This window comes from Capricornis sumatraensis, chromosome 1 (genome assembly GCF_032405125.1).
Source record: "Capricornis sumatraensis isolate serow.1 chromosome 1, serow.2, whole genome shotgun sequence".
Taxonomy (NCBI): domain Eukaryota; kingdom Metazoa; phylum Chordata; class Mammalia; order Artiodactyla; family Bovidae; genus Capricornis; species Capricornis sumatraensis.
Genome location: NC_091069.1, coordinates 37,003,823 through 37,029,761, shown reverse-complemented (window position 1 = coordinate 37,029,761; position 25,939 = coordinate 37,003,823). Strand labels below are relative to the sequence as shown.

General features: G+C 48.1%; 1 protein-coding gene across 1 annotated transcript; it reads right to left on the bottom strand.

Moving 5' to 3' along the window:
- On the bottom strand, nt 1–25,939 carry LBH (LBH regulator of WNT signaling pathway). The gene is made up of 3 exons (XM_068971882.1): nt 25,751–25,939; nt 23,135–23,237; nt 1–2,526 (listed from the first exon to the last, which is right to left on the bottom strand). The coding sequence occupies exons 1-3, from the start codon at nt 25,774–25,776 to the stop codon at nt 2,338–2,340; spliced, it is 318 nt and encodes a 105-aa protein (XP_068827983.1). The 5' UTR covers nt 25,777–25,939; the 3' UTR covers nt 1–2,337.

Here is a 25,939-nt window from a genome sequence, read left to right as displayed (position 1 = left end):
AAGAACAGATAGAAGTTACAGGAGGTTCATCTTACAACAGGCATTTTTACTGAAATACTAGGGTTGGTTTTTTTTTTTCCCCAATAGGATCAGTTAGAAATACACACAAGTTACTTAAAAAAAAAAAAAAAAAAGAGGAGGCCAGACAGGAGCTCAGCCACTTGTTCAAGAGCAGCTGGGTCCCCACAGCAGGCTCACCGCTGAGGGTCCTGACTTAAGCTCTCAGCCCCTGGCCTGCTCGGACTCCATGTGGTCATACAAAGGGATCTAGCGACCAGCAAAAAATAATAAACCACCCCCATAAACACACATATACACGAAGCAGATTTGTTATGCAGTTTACAAGCACGTTCCCATCACACGGCAAGACTGGGACAGATGATACAGGGGAGCATGAGACAGGGACACAGAAACACGGGATTTTCAAAGGCAAGACCCCATCCACGGAGGGAGGCATGGGATGAGAACTGCAGCTGTGAGGGGGGAGAGGAATGGGGAAAGGCTCCCTGCGGCTGAAACAGGAGAAGAGGGAGAACAAGAGAGAGAGAGAGAAAAAGAGAGAGACACGCTCCCTCGCAGGGCCGGCTGCAGGCCTCTCCCACTTGCCCGAGGAGCTGGAAGAAGTTATTGCCATCGGTGTATGCAACATGAACAGACAACACAGAGGGTGGGGGCGGAGGGGCGAGGGGATGAGCATCGGCTGCCCAGAACCAAGTCCTGCTGATACTAGTTAGCCACGCTGGTCCTCCCGCCCCAGCGTTCCCCAGAGCCACACTAACCTTGAGGTAATAAGTACAAGTCTACACGCGTGTCCCAACCAAAGGGGCTCAGCCTGGACGGCCTGGGGCCCTGAGGGGACGAGGTGGGTGCCTCAGTCGGCTGTGTTCACCCCAGGGAGGGACTTGAGCTCGCTTCTTGGCTGCACAGTCCTGCTCTGAGATAGAGATGTGTGAAGGGTTTCGTCCTGCAATCTCTGCAGCTCCAGACGGTTCTTAACTATGATAAGAAGCTCTAAGTCCAGGGTAGCTTTCTCTGCAACTGCAGCCCTCGCAGGGGTCAAGTGGGAAGGGATGCAGCTCCCTCCCCACGCCACCCACCCTTTGCATCCAGGAACACCAGGGACGAAGCCCAGGATCTCATGATACCCTTGAGTTTCAAATTCCATCCCCGGGCTGCCTGTCACCGCCATTCACAGCTCCCAGGCTCTGCCAGCTCTCAGGACCTGCCTTAATGCTCACTTCCCAGTGAGAAACAGAGAAAAAGTCTCCCCTGCTGGCCACTCAGCCCCCACCGGAAAAAGAAGCCAAAATCCCACGTGGGAGTGGGTACTGCGGCTGGTCAGGCTGGCTCGAACCCACGCAGGGCTAGCAGCCACCCAAATGGCTGTGCTGGGGCTGGGAGGGTGGGAGTCAGGAGGAGGAAGGGCCAGCCCTGGGGGGAGGCCCCGCCACGCTATGCCTCCACCCAGAGGGAGAGCGAGTCTGGGGAGAGCAGCGGGGGACGGACCTCGGTGTCCAAGCATCTATCTTGGCCCTCCAACAAGGGCAGGAAAGGCCCTCGCTATTTCCAAAAGGTCTAGGGTCGGGGGCAAAGAGGATAAATCAGGGTAACGCTCAAAAGTGCAGCCTCTTAAAAAACCTCCAGATCACAGCAGGCAGGTGCACCTGCCAGGGCCCGAGGGGAGGGTCTGGAGAAGGAACCAGGAGATTTTCTCTTTCCCGGCATTACCTCTGGCTGGCTCTGCAGGAAGCCAGGCTCCACGGCTCTCCTTCACCTGCCTCCCATTACAGACCAACACACCAGAAATAAAAACAAAGGCGGGCAGTGGGCAAAACTAGAGAGAGAGATGAAGACTTTATGGGGTGATGTCTCGGTAGCCAGTGTGTGCTGCTGGGTCCATCCTTCCTGGCCGCACTTCTCTGCTCAATGTTTTCTCTCAAATGTGTATTTTCTCTTTCATCTCCTGTTTGTTTTTCTTGCCCCAGACGCCCTCCCCCGGAGCCCACTGGAGTCCCAGGGCTGCCCCCAGCCCGCCTGAGTTCAGATAACGATCTCCAAGACGCCCGCCTCCCCGCACCCCACCCCTGCTCTAAGAAGCTTCCTTTCTCAAAGGCCTGGCACATAGTCGCAGAGGGCTCCGCTGCCCAACATCTCAAAAAAGGAAAAGAAAAGAAAAGAAAACCAACTCAGTGATTTGCAGGTGCAGAACGGAAGCCATCATCTGACGTGTGCAGAACTGCAGTGGCTCACACACGCTCTCCGTCCGTGGTAGTGGGAAAGAACACAGTTCAGGTACAGAGGCTGTCTGGTGTGACCCCGAGGGAGCCGGCGTGGACTCTACTGCTCCTTGTTTTCACTCGCTGTCTCTTCACAGTTGTCCTGCGCATCCTCCTGGACCAAGAACTCCTCGGGGGGCCACCGGAGCTCCCCACTCTCCACCTCCCCCTCTGTGGGCTCCACCACGATGGACGGCAGACGGTCCTTCAGTTTGCAGCAGCGGTCAAAGTCTGACGGGTCAGGGAAGATCTGAAATAAAAGCAGAGAACCCAGTCACGTTCACGTGCAGGACTGGGCCCCCACTGTACACCAGGGACCATGCTATGCCCTGGGGGGCATCAGGCAGGGGGCAGGGAGCAAACTCCAGGGCGACAGAGGAAATCAGCCCTCAGCCGAATAATCCTGAGGCTGAAGGCTTTCGTGGCAGTGCTACCAAATTGGTGTTTGTCCTTTTTGGTTTTGTTTTCAGATAAAAGAACTCAAGATCATGTCCTCCACAGTGAGTCACATCTCCAATTGTGGCAAGCATTTTAACTACAAGTACAATGCATACAACAGGTGCCACAACAGCAAACTCCTCCCAGGATAATTATCAACACTTGATGTGAGCCAGATACCAGGTATTTTATGTAGGTTATTTGCACCCAACACAGTCATGTTGAAACACAGGTGCTGCTAATGCCACTCAGGAGATACCTGGAGAAGGAGGGTGCCCAAACCATTCAGCCTAGAAATGTGCAGTGGTAGAATGGGATTCAAACCCAAGCCTGTTTGACTCCCAAGTCCATGCCCAATACCACCTGCCCCCTAAGAAGACAGGTTCTACTCTCACTACAGCTGTGAAGTTGAAGTCAAATCAGAGTTGAATGCATGGTCCCAGACACGGGCACGTGGGAACACAATCCCAGGCTCCTTTTCCACCTGTGAACAACCCCTGGCTCCTTGACAGCAAGGAGATCAAACCAGTCAGTCCTAAAGGAAATCAACCCTGAATATTCATTGGAAGGACTGACGCTAAAGCTGAAGCTCCAATACTTTGGCCACGTGATGTAAAGAACTGACTCATTGGAAAAGACCCTGATGCTGGGAAGGATTGAAGGCAGGAGGAGGAGGAGTGACAGTGGATGAGATGGTTGGATGGCATCGCTGACTCAATGGACTTGAGTTTGAGCAAACTCCAGAAGATAGTGAAGGACAGGGAAGCCTGGCATGCTGCAGTCCATGGGGTTCCAAGGAGTCGGACAAGGCTGAGCAACTGAACAACACCCACCTTGACAATTCTATACCTGAAATAGTCTACTTCTCTTTCCAAAGTCCTGTCCACAAGGTTCCTTTTTCTAAGCCTACTGTGTGTCTTGCCCAGAGCCAGGGGAAACCCTAAACTAGGCTATAAAATCCAGGCTCTGTGGCTTCCCTTTGCGCGCGCTGCCCTGTGACTACAGATGACCCAATTCTTTGCCCAGCAGCTTAAGTGCTTAATCCCAAGGGCTGCTGGTCCCCTGCCACACACAGCCCTCGGGCACACACCAGAGAGCTGGAGAGAAGAGACTGTCTGGGCTCCTGGGGCTTACAGAATCACACAGCACCTATAAGTTCATCTCTTCCCAACCTGTCCTTATAATAGATACAGAAACTGAGGCAGAGGGATCAGGAGACTTGCTTAGGGTCACACAGCTTGTTCATGGCAAAAGAAAGGAAAGTGAAACAAGGAGGGGGTAGAGACACATTTGAAGAGAACCTGGGGGCTCCCCGTGCCTTGCTCTGTTCCTTGGAGGTACTAAAAGGGCTCTCCTAGAACCTCAGGCCTGCCCAACTTCTGGGATGTGATGAGGGTGCCCAGTCTTACTGTACCTGACCTCATGAAGTGTGGTCCCCTGACCATGTCAAGGGGCCATGTGGGGCTTCTGGGAATCATGGGCCTCAACACAACCTCCCCAGTCCCTGCAGACGAGTGATTATTAACCATTTATCCAATAAAGCCCTATTGCTGGGGATTAAGTCTTAAGCCAGCTGCACAACCAGGCATCATTAAAGATTTAACGAGGCTTATAAAAAGTATCCTAATGGCAGCCAGGAGGAAAACAAGGAAGGGAGGGGCTCGGCTGGGGGTGGTGGTGGAGGGAGGCGTGGGGAAAGATGACCCCACCACCACAGGCGTCCTCCTCCCGAGGCAAACAGCCCGCAGGTCTGCCCCTGGACTGGGCTGTGCACTAGACTCCAGGGCCGAGCAGGGAGAAGGTCACGGGGCTTACTTGGGCCCCTCCTCACTTCTCTCATGTGAAGCTGGAGCCCCTCCCTGCGAAGGGGAACCAGATGCCCTTCCAAGCACAAGCCTTGGGCGTGAGTGAGGGGAACCCCACAAGTGGAAAGTATGCTACGGTTTACAAAGCTCTTTCAGACATCACCTGCCTTAGGCCTTATAGCCACCACACCACATACCATGCCCCACCACCAGGAGCAGAGAGACCCTGGGACTCTGAGGGCTACAAGGAAGAGCCAGGATTCAAACCAGATCTGCTGTTTTCAGCACCTACATCTTCTGAACAATGAATGGATGCCACTGAGCCAACATGCCCATTTCCTGGAAAGCTGAGCAGGGATGGTGGGTAAGACCCTGGGCTTTAATGGCCCATCTGGCAGTTCAGGCCCCAAGATGACCATCTTGGGCAGACAGGTCCAAAAGATGAACTGTCGAGTCTGGACAGTTGTTCTACATCTTCAAGGACAGAGCTGCGAAATATCAGGAGGGGATGGACACCAGGCCCAGGACAGCCCTGGACCCCTGCCTCTACCCTCTGACCTCAAGCCTGGGGCTGTACCTATGCTGCGACTCCCCGGCTGAGAGAGGTGGTGACTGGCTTCTAATTACAGTCGCCCATGCTGAGGAAAAGCCGAAGGGACACGTAGCAGCAAGGCTAGCAAAAGGAAGAGGAGGACAACAAGGAAAGGGCATGTGGTGGAGAGCAGGTGACTTCGTTCTGAGCTGGGAGGGGGTCTCTCATTAAAAGTAGGGAAAATGTGAAGATAAGGATGATGCTGCTGCTGATGGAAGATATGGCAGGCACATTTGCTGGGCAGAATCGCAGATCACAATAATCCTCTGAAGTACGCAGTGGTGTGATCACTCTTTATAGATGGGAAAACTGAAGCACACAGAGGGCAACTGACTCACTCAAGGCCGCAGAGCTAGGAAGTGGCTGAACGGGGACCCAAACTCAGACCCACAGGACTTCAAAAGAGGCGCCCATTTGATAACACAAAGGGTCACGCCACAGACCCCAGGTTCTCACTATGTCCTTGACATCACTTGTCCAACCCTACCTAACCAAGACCTGTCAACCACCTGGGCCTGAGTTTCTCCATTTAAGAAGTGAAGTGGCCTCTGGTCTTACTAAATGGAATCAAATCCTGGGCAAATACAAAGATGATAAAATGCTTTGAGGACATATGTTAAATTCAAATAGGAATGTCCTCTTTGGAGCAGTTTCAACAGGACTATGGTAAGTATTCAACCTCCAAGCAAGAGGTAGCAATACTAACACAATAATTAAAATAACTCCAAACAATTTCATACCAGGAGCCACACAATTAAGTCTTTTAAGTCCCTGGGGGAAGTCTGAGCATTGAACTTCTGATACTGCTTAGTTGCCAGAGAACTTTGCTCCCTGAATTGCTCAGAGCAGGCACCATAAAAAAAAAAAAATTTTTTTATAACAAACCCTGTTAATTACTTTTAAAAAATCACTATAATAATCTAACCTTCCCATCAGAGATTATATTTTATTATCAGATAATACCAATTTATGTCTCTGAAAATTGTAGCTCTCTCCAAAGACAAACAGGACGCACCCAGAACCAAACAGCTTCTCATTTCCTTACATCCAGACAGAAAGCCTTGCAAAGCATAGCTGAGTATTTTGCCAGTACAATCTTATCTCTGACAGCTGCCTAAGAGGCTGACCCCAAGGAGGTCAAGATTTTTCCACTAAGTCATGCTTTTTAATCATCTAGGCAGCAGAAAAATGAGAGGTTGCAACGGCAATTTGATGGGGTGGGGAAGGCAGTGGAAAAAAGGACTCAAGTGAGACTTGCCAAGCACATGACAGGTAGGGCTGGGGCGGCAGGCCAGGCCAGCATGCTGTTTGCCTGCAGGAACTGGCAAGGGATAAACCAATTGCCCCTGTTCCAGAAAGAAAAGGCTTCTGGCTAAACCTCTTACCCCAAAGCGCCCCTTCTTCCTGGACTGGGGAAGGGGGAAAACTCCTTTTCTCTTCTCTCTGCAGCAAAGGCTGCCCTCCAAGAAGTCCGGAAAGGACTATGGGGAGGCTCTGAGAGGTACTTCCCACCCTCACCCTCCAGGCAGGACAGGTCAAGACGCATCCCTCACAGCTGGAATTCTCTCAACCCTGCCCCTTGCTCTGTCCACCAAGACTGCACTCTACAACCAGCTGTCCCCTTGGCTGCCAAGGCCAATGGCTTGGATGAAACTAAGAGACACCAAGTTCCCTTCTTTGCACACGAAGTCTTGGTGATCACGTGCACCAAGAACATCCCAGGCCCCACCTGTCTCACTGTGGAGGAACAGCAGGTATTCCAAACTTGATAATGGTGAATTTCATAAGGGACATTTCTTCAAAGGCATCCTTTGCCGGGTCGCCTCCAATCCCAACAGGCTCTGACATTTTGGGAACTCCAATGAGTTCACTCGAAAGGTCAGAGAAGCTTTAGGACCTTCAAGGAACAAACGATCTGCGAGCTGTAGTTTGGATGCTGGAATTTCTGCCTGTGTATATCGGAGCTGTCCAATAGAACAGTATTTGGAATATGTTTCCCACAATAATGGAAATGTCTTCTACTAGCACTGTCCGATGGCACCAAGCCACGTGTGGCTCTTAAGCACTTGAATTGAGGCTAAGTTTAAAATTTTTCCTTTAATTTTTATTAATATAAACATATGAAACATGTAAAGTCAAGTAAATATAAATTGCTACACAAGTAAATGGTTAAATATGAGGACAGCAGAAGTAGGACTGTCCGGGAAAGCTCAGGATGTTTGGCTGATGGGCCGACATGGGCTGCCTCGGAGCAGGGAAATCTGGGGTTGAAGGTGAGCTCCTGGAGATGAGGAATTAGTCAGCAGGCTTTTGTTGAAAGTATAAAAGTTGCCGGTCAGACAGCTCCCATTTCACCCACACAAGGGAACTGAAAGGTAATATCCAAGTTCCAAAGGCCTGAAATTTGGAGGCCTAGCTATCAACTGTCTGCCTCTAAGCCAGGTGACCTAAACCTGGCTGCCTCTGGGGTGGGAGAGGAGAGATGCCTGGCACCTAGGATGGAAAATGTGAGTGATTCTGGTTGGAGCAGCTCCCCCTCCCCTCTGCCACCCCACCATGTACACTCATCCCTCAGCCATCACCCCGACAAACAACCACAACCCGAGCTGGCCACAAACAGGGCGGAGGGCTTGGCAAAGAGTTGAAAGATGCTAATAAGGGAAAGTGGACACCAGCAAGTAGAGGAGATGAAAGGTGGTTAACTAGACACAAAGGGGTAATTACCAGTTCTGCAAGCTGAGATCCAGGGAGCTTGGCCATCCGGTTCCTCTTTGCTGGAGAGGAATAGAAGGAAGAGGCATGTTGGGGTGGGAAGGGGAGGAGGGGAGGTGGGATAGAGTCTGAAATGAATAACCAGGTGGCTCTCCAAGGCCCTGAGCATCCAAAACCACACAGTGAGCCTCTTCCCTCCCTGAAGGGGGAAAAAAAAAAATCAACCTCAAACCTGCGATGGAAAATTTCCACTCTCGCAGGTAGACCAGGAGTCTGAAAGATCTGGCTTTTCCCTAGTCCCTGGATCTTATTATCTCTATGACTGAGGTCAAGTCATTTTAATTTCCCTGAGCCTCAGCTGCCTCCCAAGTAAAATGAGGAAGGAGTTCCCACTCTTACTGTATTGTTGGAAGGATTACATGATGCTTCAGATTGAGTGCCAGCGTGGTACCCAACAGGCTCAAAGATGTGGAGGCCCACCCCCCTCCTTTCCTCATTTATAAATTGGGATTAATGCTCATTCCCATCTTACAGGGCTTTGGAGAGAACTAAATACAGGTATGTGCGAACATGTTCTGTAAATTTAAAATTCCTAATGATGGTTCTTATTAGGTAAAGCTGGGGTCCCCAGGGAACATTTAGATTGAGGGGCTGGAAAGTCTGTGGCTGTGGCTTGGGACAGAAGGAAATCAGCAGCACTCCTGGGCTTGTGCTCACAAATTCTAGGCCAGGTTCTTTGGAGAAATGGTTGTGACTTCATCACTTCCTCTCCAGGGCCTCTCTTCTACCGGGGCGTGAGTTAGGCCAGCTGGAATGAAAGCCACTGCCTGGTCCAGATCCTGACCTTTCAGTGGAAGCTCCTGCAGCTAGAAGTCTCCCGTTTATGCATCCTTCTCTCCCTCCCCCAGCCTACTCCCAGGTCCTGCTGCCTATTTTTCCTGGAGAACAACAATGGATTGGCCTTGTGTGTTTATTCCTCCCTAGGAGGGGCTGGTTTATAACAATGGGCAGATCTCTACCAGCATCCTGCTCTGCCAAAGGCTAAGTGAATGAGAGGCAGCTAATTAAAAAAAAAAAAAAAGTACAACTTGCTTTATCACCACTTGCAGTTTACTGACTTTTCAAAGTGAAATGTGGCCGGTTAAGAACAGAAAGAATTAGAGCTTAGGGGCACAGTGGCCACTGATGGATGCAGCGGACAAGGAAGAACAATCTCCCATCTCCACTGGGATGCTAGTGACCTCATTCTCCATCCTTGAGACTCACCTCGCTCGAATCTCCCCTGGACAGGGTTATGGAATATCCACCTCACCCTCTCCTACCCTTCCCTGGTGTCTCTAATCCTGAAGGAGACTTGAGTAGAGATTTGGGGCTTCGTAACAACTATTGGATCTCCTTCCTTTGAATTAAAGATGCTTAAGCCTCTAGGCTTGAAACTTAAAAGAAAAGGAAATCCTCTGGATAAACACCATCTTTCATAAACATCTCTCCAACACACACCCATCCTGCAAGTCAAGAGTTCCAAATTCCAACTAATTAGCACTAATTACTGCTGATAATTCTGGGTCCAGTGAGCTGATGGGGCTTTTGGAATATTAAAGAATGTCTCTCAAAGTTCTCCAGGGTGGTAAGAAAACACTGCAGCTATCTGGCATAGGATAATTTCATATACCCACATCCTATTGTGTATATCATTATTGCCCTTTGAAAAGAAGACAAGCTTCTCAGTCATCTCAGGGTTTGGGGAATGGCTTCTCTCTCTCTCCCATTTGTTCTACCCAAGTGTCCCAGAGCCACACACTCCCTTTCTCAGAAAGCCCAGACTGACAGGGCTGCTGTCTCCAACCATTTCCTCACTCTTTGTTTTAGAGACAAAAATCTTGAATATTTGGCCTGGTCCCATAGCCTTCCCATTCTTGTCTGGGGCTCTGCTACTACATGGCTTCCAAACTCATCACTGGATGGAAACAACTTTCAGGTCTCCAAGGACTTGCTTACAGCCCCGCTCCAGGGCCTCTGCTTGGCCTTCAGTCATCACCACCTTTGCAGCACACTATGAGGCTGGCCTGCTTCAGGACTCATACTCTCTCCTTATTCTCATGATCTTGCTCGGGTTTGCCTGACCTGTCTAACGTCACCTTCCCTGTGCCCTCTCTGGACTCAGTATCCCCTTAGGTTTTTCTCTGGACTCAAGGCAGCTTTCTGGCTTCAACTGCCTGTCTTAGACTGAGGATTCCCCAATCCATGGCTATCCATGTCTTTCCACCATCTGTGAAAAGTGTCCACTTGGACGACATCCATCACCTCCCACTCACCTTTTCGCAAAGTGAGGTCATCAGCTAATGTATGTCTTTAAGAGTTTTCTGCCCCCTCCCAAACAGGAAGCTTGATAGTAGGTCCAATAAAAGAGATCTGGAGATTTGAGTTGATCATAACTACAGTGTTGATGAAAAAACATTGAAAGAAACAGGGCTATGTTCCTAGAGGTCTGCTCCTCTCATGGAGCTCATCTACACCTTCTGCACTGAGATGCCCTGCTGCGGCCCTCTGATGTCTGTTCAGCCTAGAGCAGTGGTTCTCAAAGCTCAGTTCTCAGGTCCTTTTAGGGAGAGTGTCCATGCAGTTAAAATACTTTCTTCATAATACTAAGATGTTATTTGCTGTTTTGCTCATGTTGATACCTGCACTAATGGTATGAAAAACAATAGTGGGTGAAATTCCTGGTACGGGTGGCTCCAATGTTAAATAATCTGCCTGCAATGTGGAGACCCGGGTTCGATCCCTGGGTCAGGAAGATCCCTTGGAGAAGGAAATGGTTATTCACTCCAGTATTCTAAGCCTGTAGAATTCCTTGGACAGAGGAGTCTGGCAGGCTATAAATCCATGGAGTTGCAAAGAGTTGGACACAACTGAGTGACTAATAATACGATGCAAGAATTATTGATGGCAGTAGCAGCAAACTGGTAGTCAATGTATTCTTCACCACCCCCCACTCACAATGAAAACAAAATTCTCCATGTCCTTGATGAAGCAGTAAAGATTAACTTTTATTAAACACTGATTCTTTAAGTACATGTTTTTTAATACACTATGCAAAGTTGCTGCTGCTGCTGCTAAGTCACTTCAGTGTCGCCGACTCTGTGCGACCCCATAGATGGCCGCCCACCAGGCTCCCCGGTCCCTGGGATTCTCCAGGCAAGAACACTGGAGTGGGTTGCCATTTCCTTCTCCAATGCATGAAAGTGAAGTCACTCAGTCGTGTCTGACTCTTCGTGACCCCATGGACTGCAGCCTACCAGGCTCCTCCGTCCGTGGGATCCTCCAGGCAAGAGCACCAGAGTCAGGTGCCATTGCAAAATTGGAATACAATATTTCTGGTGCATGTCAGAGCACAACAGTTGTCTCACAGAAAAACACTTATGGGATTGAGTTGCAAGCTGAACTAGCTACTTTTTTCCATGGAACACCATTTCAGTTGAAAGAATTATTGACCAACAAACCATGGTTATTCAGACTTGGATATTTGGCAGACATAAGAATGGTATTTCAAAAAAAATGTCTGATGATGTTTGTTACCAATGGTAAAAACTGAGGTCTCAAGCAAAAATTAGAATTTTGGAAAACTTGTATCAGCCATCATAAGCTTGACAGTTTCCTATCACTTGAAGAATTTCTGATGAGACCAGTGGAGATACTAACTAATGTGATTTTTTTTTTAATACTATGTAACAAAATGTATTAACATTTGGAAGATCTGCATAACTTGGTGAACCTATATTTTCCAAATGATCAGTACATCAGGTTGTGAAACCAAGCATGGGTAAAAGAGTCTTTCAAAGTGCAAGATAGGCTAATGAATTTTATATAAAAGTACAGAAAGTTCACTGATAAGGTTTCAGATTCCACATTACCACTAACCTTCAAGAAACTACCACTTATTCAGTTTTGCCAAAATATTCTAAGTACATATCTGCATAGGCCAGATTTCTTTCATTGACTTCAATCAACACATATCAAATCACAATAAAGTGAAGGCTCTAGCTGTTTTCTGTTAAGACAGATATCAAACAGATTTGCAAAAAAAAAGTGAACACTTTTCTTTGTTTTAGAAAATATATTTACTTTTATTAAAATCATTAGTTATATTAAGTAATGGTTTTAATTGTTATTTTAAAGGAGTTAATAAATAATAAAAATTTTAAACACTCTCTTAATGTCAAAAGATATAACCTACATAAACAAATGTATCTCTGGGGGTCCTAAATAATTTTAGGAATGTAAAAGAGACTAGGATTAAAAAGTTTGAAAGCCAATGGCCTAGAGAAAAGAATACCTTCATAGAGATGACTGTATAAGTCAAGGTTGAAGGATAATAAGTTTTAAAACTGGAAAAGACTTGAGGGGAACATAAAAGGTACCTTCAAATAATTGAAAGGCTGACATGAAGTCTAAGAGAGAGAAGATTTTCTTTAACTCCAGGGGCCAACTAAGATTAGGATGGAGGAGTTCACCTCATTATATAACATTTTAACAAAAAATGATAGAATCAACTCTCTCCATGACACATGGGGGAAGGCAAGGCCCAAAGAGATGCTGGGAGTCACCTGAGATGACATAGACAGGAGCAAAGCCAAGCTTAGAAACCAGTTGTCCAGATTAATAGTCTAAAACCCTGCTGTGCTGAGAGGTTCTGAGCTCTATATCACTAACAGTGTCCAAAGAACACATAGGTGACCCAGTGTCATGCTACTGGCATTGGAGTGCATCCCCACATCTGACAGAGACTGGTCCAAGTCTCAAAGGTGATCCAGTCTCCCCCACCCCATCAGAGATGCTACAGTACCACAGTTTTGATCCCAAGGAGAATATCTATATTCACGATCTCCAAATATGGTATATACTTTGAAAGAATTTTGAAAAATTGTCTCCTTTCACACCTTTTAAAACTGACACCTAAAACTTTTGCTATATGATAAACATCAGCATTTTAAAATAAAACTTTTATGCTACTCTTTTAAATGTGTACTCAATGGCTTATAAACACCATAGCAATTTGATAGCAACCATCACCTATTTAAAAAAACCTCATGAACAAGCTCTTCAGTCAAATCATATTCCTTTCCCTACTTGAAAATGTATGTCCATTCTACTGCTCCATAGAAGTTTATCTTAATATATTTTCCTGTTTGAAAGTTTTTAGTCATTAGCTTTTTCATACTTCTCAGGAATAGTATGTCTTTATTGCATATAAAGTGACTTTTAATGTTTTTATGTCCTGTGACCTTAAGGTTTAAAAAAAACAAAATTCTGGATTGTCTTATTGCAGCTAATAGTATATAAGTGATCAATAAACATATCACAAATAATTATTAAAGACAAAGGCAATTTTTCATTGGTTTCCTATAGACAAGTGGGACTTATGAAGCTTTTTAGACAGTAACATTTTTAAATGGTCCATTTGTTGATGCCCTGAAAGTTTCTACATGCTGGGGAAGCACCTTAAAAGATTCAAGTTGGTGAGAAGCAGGTCCTCTTACAAAGAGGATGGAGGGCAATCTTGACCAGAAGGGTAGGAAAAGAGAACTGGTGAGATCTGCCTTCAGGAAACACAGTTTTAGAAAGCAACAGAGGGAAGCCAAAGATGTGGAAACTGATTTTTCCCCAAATGCTCTCTGCTGTCACATCCCTTGGAAAGTTTCTGTGAACCCCAGGGCCAGCTGTCCTCTGGTTTTAACACTTTGCTGAAACAAGACGTGGTGTATACACAGAACATTTATTAATAAGTAACTTGGCATTAAAACCTCCAATATTAGGGTGCCAAGGAAAACAGCCAAAAATATTTCTGATATGGCTTTAACTGCTGTATCCAGGGGACCAAATGAAACACACACACACACACACACACACACAAACAGAGAAATCATAATTTAGTATTAACTGATCTTTAAGAATGCTTGCATCTAAGAGTGTATCTTCCACTCTGGAAGAAAGCAGTTCCTCATGGTGACAACAGTGACACCCACCACAGAAGCCAGGCACCACCTCTGTTACTCTTTCCTGTCCACACACACACTGTGGCTCAATTATATTTTTTCTTTACTTGCTTGTCTAAAACATATTAAAAAAAAAAAGAAAACTAGTATTACTTATCATAGATGGTAACCATAAAATACACTTTCAAAGTTTGTCTGTATAACACATTAACTTTGCAAACCACCAGGCATACGGGGGCCCTACTGGAATGCTAGGCTATTTACCTGTTGCAAAGAACCAGAGGTCATGCAGTGCTGTTGGATGGAAGGCCCTTGAACGCTGGCCCAAGACTTCTATGATGTTCAGATCGACTTCTAAGAGCCCAGTGTATCCTTGATTCCAGAGAAGCTATATTTCTTTTTGTTTTTACTTTTATATTGAAACATAGCTGCTTAACAATGTTGTGACAGACAGTTTCAGGTCGACAGCAAATGGACTCAGCCACACATATACATGTATTCATTCTCCCCTAAACTCCTCTCCCATCCAGGCTGCCACACAATGTTGAGCAGAGTAGGGGAAGCAATATTCCTAAACCATGACCATTCCATGAGCCAGACCTGAAACCCCAGGAAAACCCAGAGGGTTCAGGGGACTAACGTGGATCTGTTCAACCTTCGCTGGTCTCCAGGCCAAGGCAACTTCCCCCATCTTCCTCAAGGTCACACAGTGCTCCAACATCCTTAACAAAGGAGATAAATAGGGGAATCGCCAACTCACATACATTCATAATCCATAAAGTGTGTCAACATATCTACTATAGGACAAGAATGTCACTGGCTATTTTAGAATGCTGGCTAAATGGTGTCCAAACGTCATTAACTGCTATCATCTCTGCTCAAAATAAGCAATTAATAAACTAGAGGAAGATACACTGCTGCCGCTGCTGCTAAGCCGCTGCAGTCGTGTCCGACTCTGTGCGACCCCACAGACGGCAGCCCACCAGGCTCCCCCATCCCTGGGAGTCTCCAGGCAAGAACACTAGAGTGGGTTGCCATTTCCTTCTCCAGTGCATGACAGTGAAAAGTGAAAGTGAAGTCGCTCAGTCGTGTGTCCGAATCCTAGCGACCCCATGGACTGCAGCCTACCAGGCTCCTCAGTCCATGGGATTTGCCAGGGAAGAGTACTGGAGTGGGGTGCCATTGCCTTCTCCAAGGAAGATGTACAGCATCTCTCAAACACTTTAAAATAATCGAACACCTTTCTGACTCTCTCCACAAAGCCCCTCCATCATCCTACCTGTATAGATTTTATACCCCCAGAGATTCTATGTGCTAAAGCTTTCAATGCTGGGAGCTGGGATATTATGATAAACTCTTTTGTTTTCTGTTTTTTAGGTAATATATAATCAAGAAACTTAATGATGTTGAATCTCTTTGATTCAGTAATTCTATTTCCAGGAATTTCTGGAAACGAATCAGACTTGTGCAGAGCTTTGTGTAAAATGATGTTCAAAGCAGTGTTCTCTGTAAGAACAAAATATGCCACAACCTAAACATTCAGTAGTAGGTGGTACATAACACAATGAAATGCCAGTTTACAAAGAGAACCAAATGACAGGAACATAGTCACAATATCGTATGAAATGAAAAAAGACACTAGATTCACTCTAGCACACACAGTATTTCCTCAATTTTATTTTTTAACAAAAATAAATATAAAACTAGAAGTAAATATATCAAAATGTTTCAGTGATAGGAATGTGGGCATTTAAAATTTCCTTTGTACTTCTCTATATTTCTCTAAATTTCTAGAAGGAATTAGTATCACCTTTATAAATTATAACACACACACAGACACTGTTACACCTTTTGACTCAGAAATTCTACTTCTAAGACCCTATTCTAAGAAATAATATAAACTCCAAATATAGATTTATATCTAAAATTATATATAAATTATCATATTATTTATAAAATAAAAATGTATACAATCTAAAAAACTAAACAATTAGAGAATGGTAAAAAAATCATATTGTAACTTTATGATAAAATATCACACAGTTATTAAAATGCTGGCTTTGAGGCATTTTTATGATAAGTTATGATAATGTGATGCTGATGACTTACACACCATTAAGTGAAAAAGCAGAACACAATTCAGTATCTTGAGCACATAAAAATACAAGTGCCTTGGAAAAGAAAGGAAAAGATGCTAAAATGTTAACAGTTGCAATTTATGCATGGTCAGATTATGGTGACTTGGAAAAGAAAACTTTAAAGAAGAAAATAAAAATTCCACAGGGGGTATGTGTTACTTTAAAAATTTGAAAAGTAAGCATAAGAATAATAAAATATATACCCAGTGAAAATGTGAAATTACTCAAAAAGGGGGGAAGGAAAAGAAAGTTTTCCTACAGTTATAGAATTCTGATCTAAAATAACTGCTATTAACATCCTGCCATCTGCCATTTTGGTCATAAGTGAGTGTGTAAGTGTGCTCATGTGTGTGAGAGTTCATGTAAGCGGAGGCGAATGTGTTGTGTGCGTGCGCGTGCAGTCATGTAGGCATCTCAGGCTCAGTCCCCGGGAATCAGCGGCTAAGCCTGGGGCTACCCACACACACTCGCCTGCTGAAAAATTAGAGCTGACACATAGGGCTGTGTCTGGAGAAAATGTTTAGCAATTTGGGAAAATCAAGGATTCCTCTCAAATCCAGAGATGTCTCAAGCTCTACACAGAAGATGAATTCAAGGCACACTAATTAATTCTGCCTGGGAACCACCTTCAGGTTCAAGTTAGGAGAAAGTCAGACCTAGAGACACTCCCCAACACACACACTGGACTGAGGTTTGTGACTGCTCTCCTTGCTCAGGGCAATTCTCCTGATGGTGAGAGATCTGGAACCTTCCTTCCTATTGGCTCCAATACAATCCCTGGCTGAGTTATAGACAGTCAGTGTCACTTCAGCTAAATGTTTGAGTGTTTCTTCTATACAGTTTATGTAAAAGGAGCTTCTCACAGTGCAAGGCAGTTAATTCTAGCAGAGAGGGGGCTGAGGGAGCTCCCAAACTTCCCTTGAGATCAAAAAAGTCAAGTCAATTTGCAACTTTGGGGAAATTTTAATTCTTTTTCTAAGACAGGTCTGTGCAACAAAGGGCTCTCCTTCAGTCAAGGAGTGAGGGGTAGACACCAGATTTTGACTGACTGATAAAGATCCTCCTGAGCTGGGCTCAGGGACAAGGGAAGGCAAGTGGCGAGATGAGAGATGGCTGAGGGGACTCCATGGCTATGAGACTGCAAAGGAGTGAAGCACAGGAAGCTCTGATCCCTGTGTGAATGAGGGCCTGTCTTCATCCTGAGAGGATTATTTCAGGACTTGGGCCTGAGAGATCATTTCAGGACATTCACTAGACACCCAGGAATAGCTCTTGGCTCTAGTCACAAGATTTGCCACCCAAACTCATCCCTTTTCCTCATGGTACAATCCTCCTCTCTATCCCACCTGGGAGACTAGGTCAGCATAGAGAAAAATGCTGATCCTGTGAGAACCCACGCCATGGGGTGGCCAAGGTGGAGAGAGAATTCTCAGCTCAGGAAAGGGAGAGAAGAAGGGGCCAATCAATCACACAGCATCCAGTAAACAACGATTGGCCGGACTCTGCGCCCGGCTCTGTGGGAACAAAGAGCCGTCTAAGACACAGACCCTGGGCCTGGAGAGCGATGCACACACCACCGCTTGAGAGGCCTCAGGCCCAACACAGGCCCTTTGAGAGAAGGCCGGGTTGTATGGCTCCAGTGTGCGTCACGTTGGCTGGGGAAGTGAAGCAAGCTTGTTCTCTCCTTGGCGGTGCTACAGACTCACTGCTGTGACCACGGTGTGTGCGTTGTGGGGGGAGCCCCCGTGGGAATAAGTCCAGCCCTCTGCAGGCTCTCACCCAGGGGCATTCCAAAACAGTGAATGCCGTGTGTGTGTGTGTGTGTGTGTGTGTGAGCGTGCGCGCGTGCGTGTGTCTGTGTGTCAAGGCGTCAAGGCCCTGGGCATGGAAGGAAGGTGCTGGATCCCCCACACAAAGTAGACATAACCTGAACACTGACGTGACCTGGGTGCTGGCTCAGAAAGAGGCAGCACGTGCAGACGCAGCCCCAGTGCTGCTCAAAGAAACAGACTCCCTCTGCTTCTGAACCTTGTGGCTCTAGCTGCCTTGTTCTGCCTCATATTCTTATGAATTGTGCCAAGCAGGGAGTGGAGTGGACGGGGTAGGGACAGGAGAGAGAAAACATGCTGGGATTCCAGGAATATGTCATGTTCATGGCTGGACGTCTTTTGCCAAGTGCTTTGGAATTTTAGCTTTATGTCCCTCCAGGGACAACTCAGGCTTTTTAAGTCTGATGTGAAAGATGATTTCCTGGTGACCAGGGGACTTCTGTGTGCCTGCTCAGCCAGGGCTCCCAAACTCCTGAGAACCACGTGGAGGGTACTGCAGCTGGGGGTAACCAATGAGACAGTGGCGCCAGGAGGAGGAGACAAAGGGGGCTGATGACACGCCTGGAGCGGCTTTGTAAGCAGGGGCTTGAGGGAAAGAGAGCAGAGACACATGCAGGAACCCCAGCCTGTCACGGATTTCCACACCTGCACTTACACAGGAGGGAACAGGAGAGCCAGGCGCGAGGGTCCCATCAAGAAAGGCTCAGTAGACAGGTGAGTGACGAGCAAGCGTTTCTGAGCCGCTGTCTGATTGTAGAGGTTCAGCTGAGCCTGCTCTTTGAGACAGGAGTTGCTGCTTCTGATGAAGAGTGAGGAGGGGGAGGAAAGGGAGTTGGCAAAATGCTGGCCTTGGAGGTGGAAGAGACAGAGAAAGTCTGACCCAGGAGGGGCCAGGTCTCAGCCAGCCCGGTACTTCAGACCTGTCCTAATGCAGAGCTGAAAGAGAGGCTCAGACTGCAAGAAGCAAATGACAGGACTGTGGCAGGAAAAGGTCACCCACCACTGTCCCCCCTCCCTGTCCTACAAAAGCCAGGACATCCCTCCCTCCTGTCTCGGGAAATGCAAGGGAAGATGCAGGAAAGCTCTCAGCGCTGAGGATCAAAGGGAAAGCCCAGCACACGAGGCACTGTGGTGCATACAGAATCAGTGCTCCCGTTCACGGCGCACCCTCCCTGGCTTCCCTGAGGAGGAGGGGAGTCCGCTGCTCCTCTGCCTGGTGGGTGGACGTCAAACGGTAGGAGCATGAAGCCAAGAACAGCAGGAGGAACACGGGCGGCCAGGGAAGGACAGGGTGATGATCAGAGGGGAATTTCAAGAGCCTAGGAAGGGTAAAAGTTATCAGATCTTGGTCCAGTTGCTTGAGAGGGGGCAGATTTAAATGAAGATCGAAGAGCCAAATCTCTGTCTAGAACTCAGCAAAGGGGATTAAAAACTGCAGAAGCCTCAGCAAGCTGTGCTGGGGAAGCTGGGTGGCCAGGCTGAAATGCACAACCTTTGGGTTGCAGCAACATCCATGACCAGAGGTGAACGCCCAGGACCCTGCCCTATTCAGGGCCCAGACCAACTCAGGCACAGCACAGAAGAAGATCCGGTCAGAGAGGCATTCCAAAATGTCACAATCAGTGGGGTTGCAGGGAGCCTGCAAGGCAGCCACTGACCTGCTTCCCTGAATTAGAGAAAGTAGGAAGGCATTAGGCAAACATCCCTATCCATCTATCCATCGAGCCAGAGAACAAAAAGCTGACAGATGCAGGGTGGGGAGGGAGCTGCAGCCCAGCAGGGACAGAACCCCATCCTCCTTCTGAAGACCCTCCCACTCAGCCCCCTGTGTGCTGGCCACCACTTACAGCCCTGCCCAAAATGTACTCTACTTTCTATTAACTGTTCATTCACCCACCTGGGAGGGTGAGATAATTCATGCCAAGTGAGAAAGCAGATATGGACTGCACATATTGAATTGACTCTCTAAGTAAATGTTAAGATAAAACAGGGTACTGGCTCTGTCAATTTTTATACATGCTCATAAAACAGCACTAACTCCCCAAGCACAAGAGATAGGGCTTCCCCAGATTTCTTAGGGGATAAAAAGACATCTGTCTGAGCCTGTGTAGGGGATGCAGGTTTGAACCCTGGATGGGGAGGGTCCCCTGGAGGAAGAAACAACAAACCCACTTCAGTATTTTTGCCTGGAGAATCCACATGCCCAGAAGAGCCTGGTGGGCTGCAGTCCATGGGGTCGCAAAGTGTCAGATATGACTGAGCAGAGAGAGATTTGAGGCTGAGGAGGCCCTTTAAAAATTCTAAAGCAAAAGTGCAGGTGAGCAGCTTTAGAATCAAGAGACTCAATTTTACTGAAACTACCACCATTCACTTAGCACCTGCTTTGTCAAGGCCCCAAGCCAGCAGGCACCTCAGTTTGGGGAGGGCTACTGGAAGGGTGATGGGTGATAGGCACAAAGAGGGAATAAGGCATCCTCTGGCCTTGGAGACCTGGGCAGGGAGAAGGTTAGGCAGGACCACGGCAGCATCATTTAAGCTCAAATGCCACAGGCACTGGAGAAGAAAGATGCCACATCTGGGGCAGAGAAATCAGCAAAGCTTCGTTCTGGGGAGGTCTGGAAGGTAGGGGGAACAACTGACAAATTCCAGTGTGCCTATTTATTTTACGACCTTATTTCAAGGTCAAACCACAAGTCTGAGATTCTGTTTCAACTGCTAAGTCAAGATTGATGTCTCCATCCCACTTTTAGTTCCTGGGAAAAGCAGGTCGCAGTAAAAGCCATGTACTATTATTACCCTCGGGAAGAATGCCAAGAACAGAGCTCAAAGCTCTGCTGCCCCCAGATCCAAGCCCAGCCTGAGCATGTACAATGGACAGACCTCGGCCAGTCCCCAGAGCTCTGGTGGGAATGTGTTTAATTGGATGGCAGTGGCTTTGAGTGGACCCAGAGAATACTGGTTAGGTGACAATTGTCAGACCAACTAGCTGCAGAGCCCTGAGCCTGGCCCAAACAAGGGCAAGCCAAAGGTTTGCCTACAAAATTAGAGATGGAAGTGTCCTCTCAAAGTCTTAATTTTCTTTCAAGGCCCCAGTCTGACTTTCTCCTCCCAAGCCTTCCCACTGCCACACATCCCCAGACTGACCATAGCTTTCCAACTGCTCCACCAGATGGCCTGTATTCCAGTTATGTGCATATTGGTCTCCCCCATAAGCCTTGGACCCTCCTCACAATGCCCAGCATAGCATGTTACATACAGCAAGTGTCCACTAAATGCTGATTGGTTGAAGAGAACCACCACTCCCCTCTCTCTTCCCAGGAAGACCTTTCTGAAATCTTGTGATGGACTGCACTGGAGTTCAAGGTAAGATATTTTGGAACTAGGCAGTAGTCTGCTTCAAGGTAGCAGGAACAGATCCCCTGAAAGGCTGTAAAAACTGGGCCCTTAGTCTAGCACCACAAGCGAAGATCTGAGGGCCCTTTGCTTAGGCAGCGTCGCGTTATCTCAGGAGCCCAGAGGCAATTTTTTTCTCCTCCAGCCCGCAGCAGCCCCAGTTGAGCTGTCCTCAGCCAGCACCACAGCACCTTCCTCCGTCATTACCTACTCTCCCTCAGATTCAACAGAGTAACCTGAAGGTCAAGAAAACTGCCCTCTAGGACCTGGCCCTTTATCCTGGGATGTATTCAAAAGGAGAATATAGAAAGCACACATAAGACATACCGACGACTGTGTCTGGAAAGGTTCTGTGATGGAAATCTGAAACCCAGAACGAAACAAACAAACAAAAAAAACCCCTCACCTGTAACCACAAAGAGATTCAGTCTGATTCAGTGACTTGGAAACTGGTATCCAAAAACACCCCAGCCAGTGGGTCAGGAAACTTCTGCCCTCCCACAGGCTGCGGGGCCTGCAGTTGTCTCTTACAGACCCTCTGAGGGTGGAAGACAGAAAACCAACCAGGAAAGGGTACTTCCACCCCCCAACCCCGAACCCCCTCAAGCTACCTGAAGACTTCTTTCCAGCCAACAGAAGAGGCTTGCCCATATCGACACACAACAAAGGGGGCCTTCTTGAACCTCCCAAGTGTGTCACTCCTGCTGTCACCTGCCAAATTACTTAAGCCAACCTCAGCTTTCATTTCAGCTCTCTTTGATCACCCTCCCTCCATCACACCCACCCAGCTTTCTGTTTTCTCTTTCTTCACAAAAAACAAACCTAGAATGGTTCTAAGGAGTGACTAGCCAGAGCAAAGGCTCAACTCTAGCCAAGAACCAACCCTAAGGCACAGACATATGACGCATCAGAAGAGTAAGGCTTTGGAATTCGAGACCCAAGTCATCCACTCAGTCTGAGCCTGTTTCCTCATCTGTGAAACAGAACAATAATTCCCACCTCAGAGTTATAGTCAAGACTGAACAAGCACTGTTTGTAAAGTGCGTGGCCCATAGCAGCGTTCAGCTAGTATCTGCTGAATGAGCCCACTGCACCCCATTCATTTTCCCCATTCAGGCATGCCACAGTTTCCAAGATCTTCCCTTAAAAACAGACTCTTTCCTTCCCCATGTAATGACCTAGGCACTCTCCTCAGAAATCTGAAAACAGTTCACTGCCCTGAAGGTATCTGAAGGTCTCTGCAGTGGGCCAGGCGCAGTGGAAAGCATATGGTAGGCCAGAAAGAGCACGGGCCTGAGAATCTGAAGGCATTACTCAGACCACCCTTTCGGTCCTTATATATTCTGGATCCACCACACAGGATAATCGCTGTGCTGGATGCTGGCAATCACATCCTTGAGAGAGCTACCCTTTGGGGAAAGGTCTCTTCAACTCTAAGTAGTTTGAACACTAACCGTGTTGGAATCAGTTGATCAACCATCAGCCAGAGGAAGAGAGCAGCATTTGACACAGCAGTTCCTCCACCAGACCATCCTTCACACGATGCCCCTCACAGCAATGTTACTACTGCCCAAGGCTTCCCTGGGGAGGGAAGTTCTGGTCTGAACTGACTGCACAAATCACCTCCCCCTTTGCCACCATAAAGGGAAGAGTTCACAGCAGCCAGGATGACTAATTAAGAACTGGCTCACGCTTTCTGAACACTTACTGCGTCCCAGGTACTGTGACTGCCTTACCCATGTTATTTCATCATGTTGAATCTTCACAATTCTATGAGGTAAAACGACTGTTGTCCCATTTTACAGATGAAGAAATTGAGGCTTATTGGCATTCGGGAACTTTCTCAAGGGCACATAGATCTTACAAACAGCAGTGGGATACAGAACTAAGTCTACCACCAGCCCCAGCAAAAGCCACTAGGCTCTAAGAAGCCAGAAGGGAACCTGTACTGAACTCACCTGGTAGGAAAGGCCATCTTTTCGGGGGTTGAGGCCAATTTCTTCCATGGATGGGGTGTTCATCATCACTTCAGTCATCTCGGCCGATCTCAGATAGTCAGGGCTGCCAAGAAACCCAGAACAAAAGTCAACAAACATACACACTTTCACATTCCTCCTCTCGTGCCTTCTGCTGTTAAATCAGGAAACTGTCTGGAAGGAGGATGAGAGGTGTTCAAAACAGATCTCACAGAAAAACAAGCTCATACCCTGAGGAAGCGCCTTACAAGCCCAGAGCATCAGGGCTCTCAAAAAAGCCCATTGTCTGAAAACCACTCTGGCAAACCTCCTCTTTCCTCCTCTCCTGTACTAGTCCCCACTGGCACAAAATGACTCTGAATTTTCTTTTAAGTGACAGAACTAGAAAAAACCCCAAAACAGTAAGTAGCGGAGGCCGTCTGTCTACATTAAAACCAATTCAACCCATCTCTATTGAAAACGAATATTGCTATTACATAATGATAATAGGCCAACCTCAGGGAAACCAAGTCCAGTACTGCTGCCTTCCTAAATTTCTATGTCTCTCTAGTGTTCCTTTTTGCAAAATGTCCCACATAAAGCCCCAAGGGGTTAGCTTTCCCCAAGCTTCACATCTGCCATCCAAGCCCTTTCTCTAGCCTTTGCCACAGCAGCTGAAAGCTCACAGCTTGAAAAACATCCCCTGGATTAAAAGCCTTAAGGATGCCCGGACTCTGATTGCAAAGGAAATTTCCAGAGGGGCCAAGTTGGCCCACCAATGGCTGACATGTGAAAGTGCTTTGTACTCTGTAAGCAGGATACAAGCGTTCCATTATCCTCACACAAGCCATGGGCACGTACAGGGTCCCGAATGTGTAATGCCAACGTACTCGCTACACAACACTCAACATTTTCACCATCGTGCCTTTATACATGGTTAAAAATAAAAAGTAGGGTAGGCTTTAGAAAGACCACAGCTAAGGAAACAGGGGTACCAAACTCGTTTTCATTTTACAGTTTCTACATAGCGTAGAAATGGCACTGGATTTGGAAACAAAAGCAATAGGTTCTGGTCCAAGGTAAGCCACTCAAGTGCTGTGTGATTCTGAACAAGTCATACACCCTCTCTGAGCCACAGGTGCCCTGTTAGTTACCATGACACTAATGCAGAGCTCACAGTTTCACAGTTATGCTCACAGGGCTTCACAGGGTGGGGGTGGAGCACTACAACCATGAAATGCTAATCAACTGTAAAGTGAGGCCCAACCTTAATCTCTCAGGGGACAATAACCCTGATGGGCCTTGACACACATCTCGGTGAGTTTTGAGTGGTCAGGGGAACACAGCCTCCAACGGCCTTGAGAGCCTCACCCATATGGTACCTGGAGGTAGGAGGGAAGGGGTCCTCCGCAGGAGGGCACAGCAAGCCTCAGGGGTGAGGGGATTTTCACTCTCTTTTGAGAATGCAGTCTCTTTTCTAAACAAGCAGGCTGGGTTGAGGGAGGGGAGACTAAGAGAGGATGCTAGGCTTCCGGGCAAGTCTGAGGTCAGGGACTAGGACTCCAAAGTCAGTTTCCTCCTAGGTTCGGGAAAGGCTAGTGCCCACCCGACTCGCGCCGGGCTCTCAGCCTGATGTCCCAGCGTTCACTCCTCTCTCGGCGCCGGGCCGAAAAGTTGAAGCAAGAAGCATGAACTTTCCGGTTTCTGAGCTGAGCAGGACTGCGCGGAGCTGGAGCCTGCGGGGCCGGGCTCTCTGCGCCCGCACCTGAGAGCGCGCTCGGGGCCGCCAGCGCTCGCCCGCTGACCGCTCTTCCTCTTCTCAGCGCAGGAAGGAAGCAGCAGCCGGCACGCAAGTCCCAGCGGCCAGGGGCTAGCTCTTCAACCAGCCGGGCGCCTGGGACGCATCCCTCCCAGCCCCGATCTCAGGTTTGGTGCAAACCTCCGCCTTCCGCTGCCCGGCCCGGGCTCCTCCAGGCGAGCCCGGGGGAGCGGGGAGGGCGGCTCCTCCCCAGCCTCGGCCCCCAGAAAGGCGCGTCGGGTTAAGGGGCTGTGGAGAGGAAAGGGATCGAGAGATGTAGCAAGTGATTGTGCGGCTGCTTGTGGCTTCAGTCGAGTTCTGTGTGGAGAGGGCGTTTTCCCCACCCCTCGGAGCTCTGCAAACACGGCCGCTGCACCAGCTCAGCCTGGCGGCCGCGGGCCTCGACGCCAAGACTTGCATGCAAACAAAAAGGAGAAGGGGAGGGGCCGGGAAGAGCTGGAGCCCCCTGCGCCAGGCCGGGCGCAGCCCTCCGCAGAGAGGGGGTTTTATTAGTCGGGTTCAGCCCTGGCCTCTGGTTCTTCTTCCACCCCACCGCGACCGTACACACACCCTCCCAGCCGTCACTTAAGTGAAGGCTGCGAGTTCACTTCCTTTGTCTGGATGCTCTCAGCAGCACCACCACCACCCCCACCTAGACAACCTTGACGTTGACTCCTGCACGGGCTTGGGCGGCTGGTTAGTGCCCGGTGCCCACATGCCGCCCGCTGCCCTCCCAACCCAGCCGGTACGAGCAGAGGCCCCGGGGCCCAGCAGCCACGGCCGCGAGACGGATGCCCGCCGAGAGTGCAGAAGATACTCACCAGTGAATGGGGAAATAAACAGACATGAAGTCCTAGGGTAGCCTGACCCACGCCCTTGTGATTTAAACACGGTCACTGCGTCCCGGGTAAGGATGTCAGGGGCGCAGAGAGGGGCGCCAGGCTGCCGGGCGCCGGCACTGGGCGTTCGCTGGTCCGCCTCCGGGAGACAGCCCCACTACCAGCGATGTC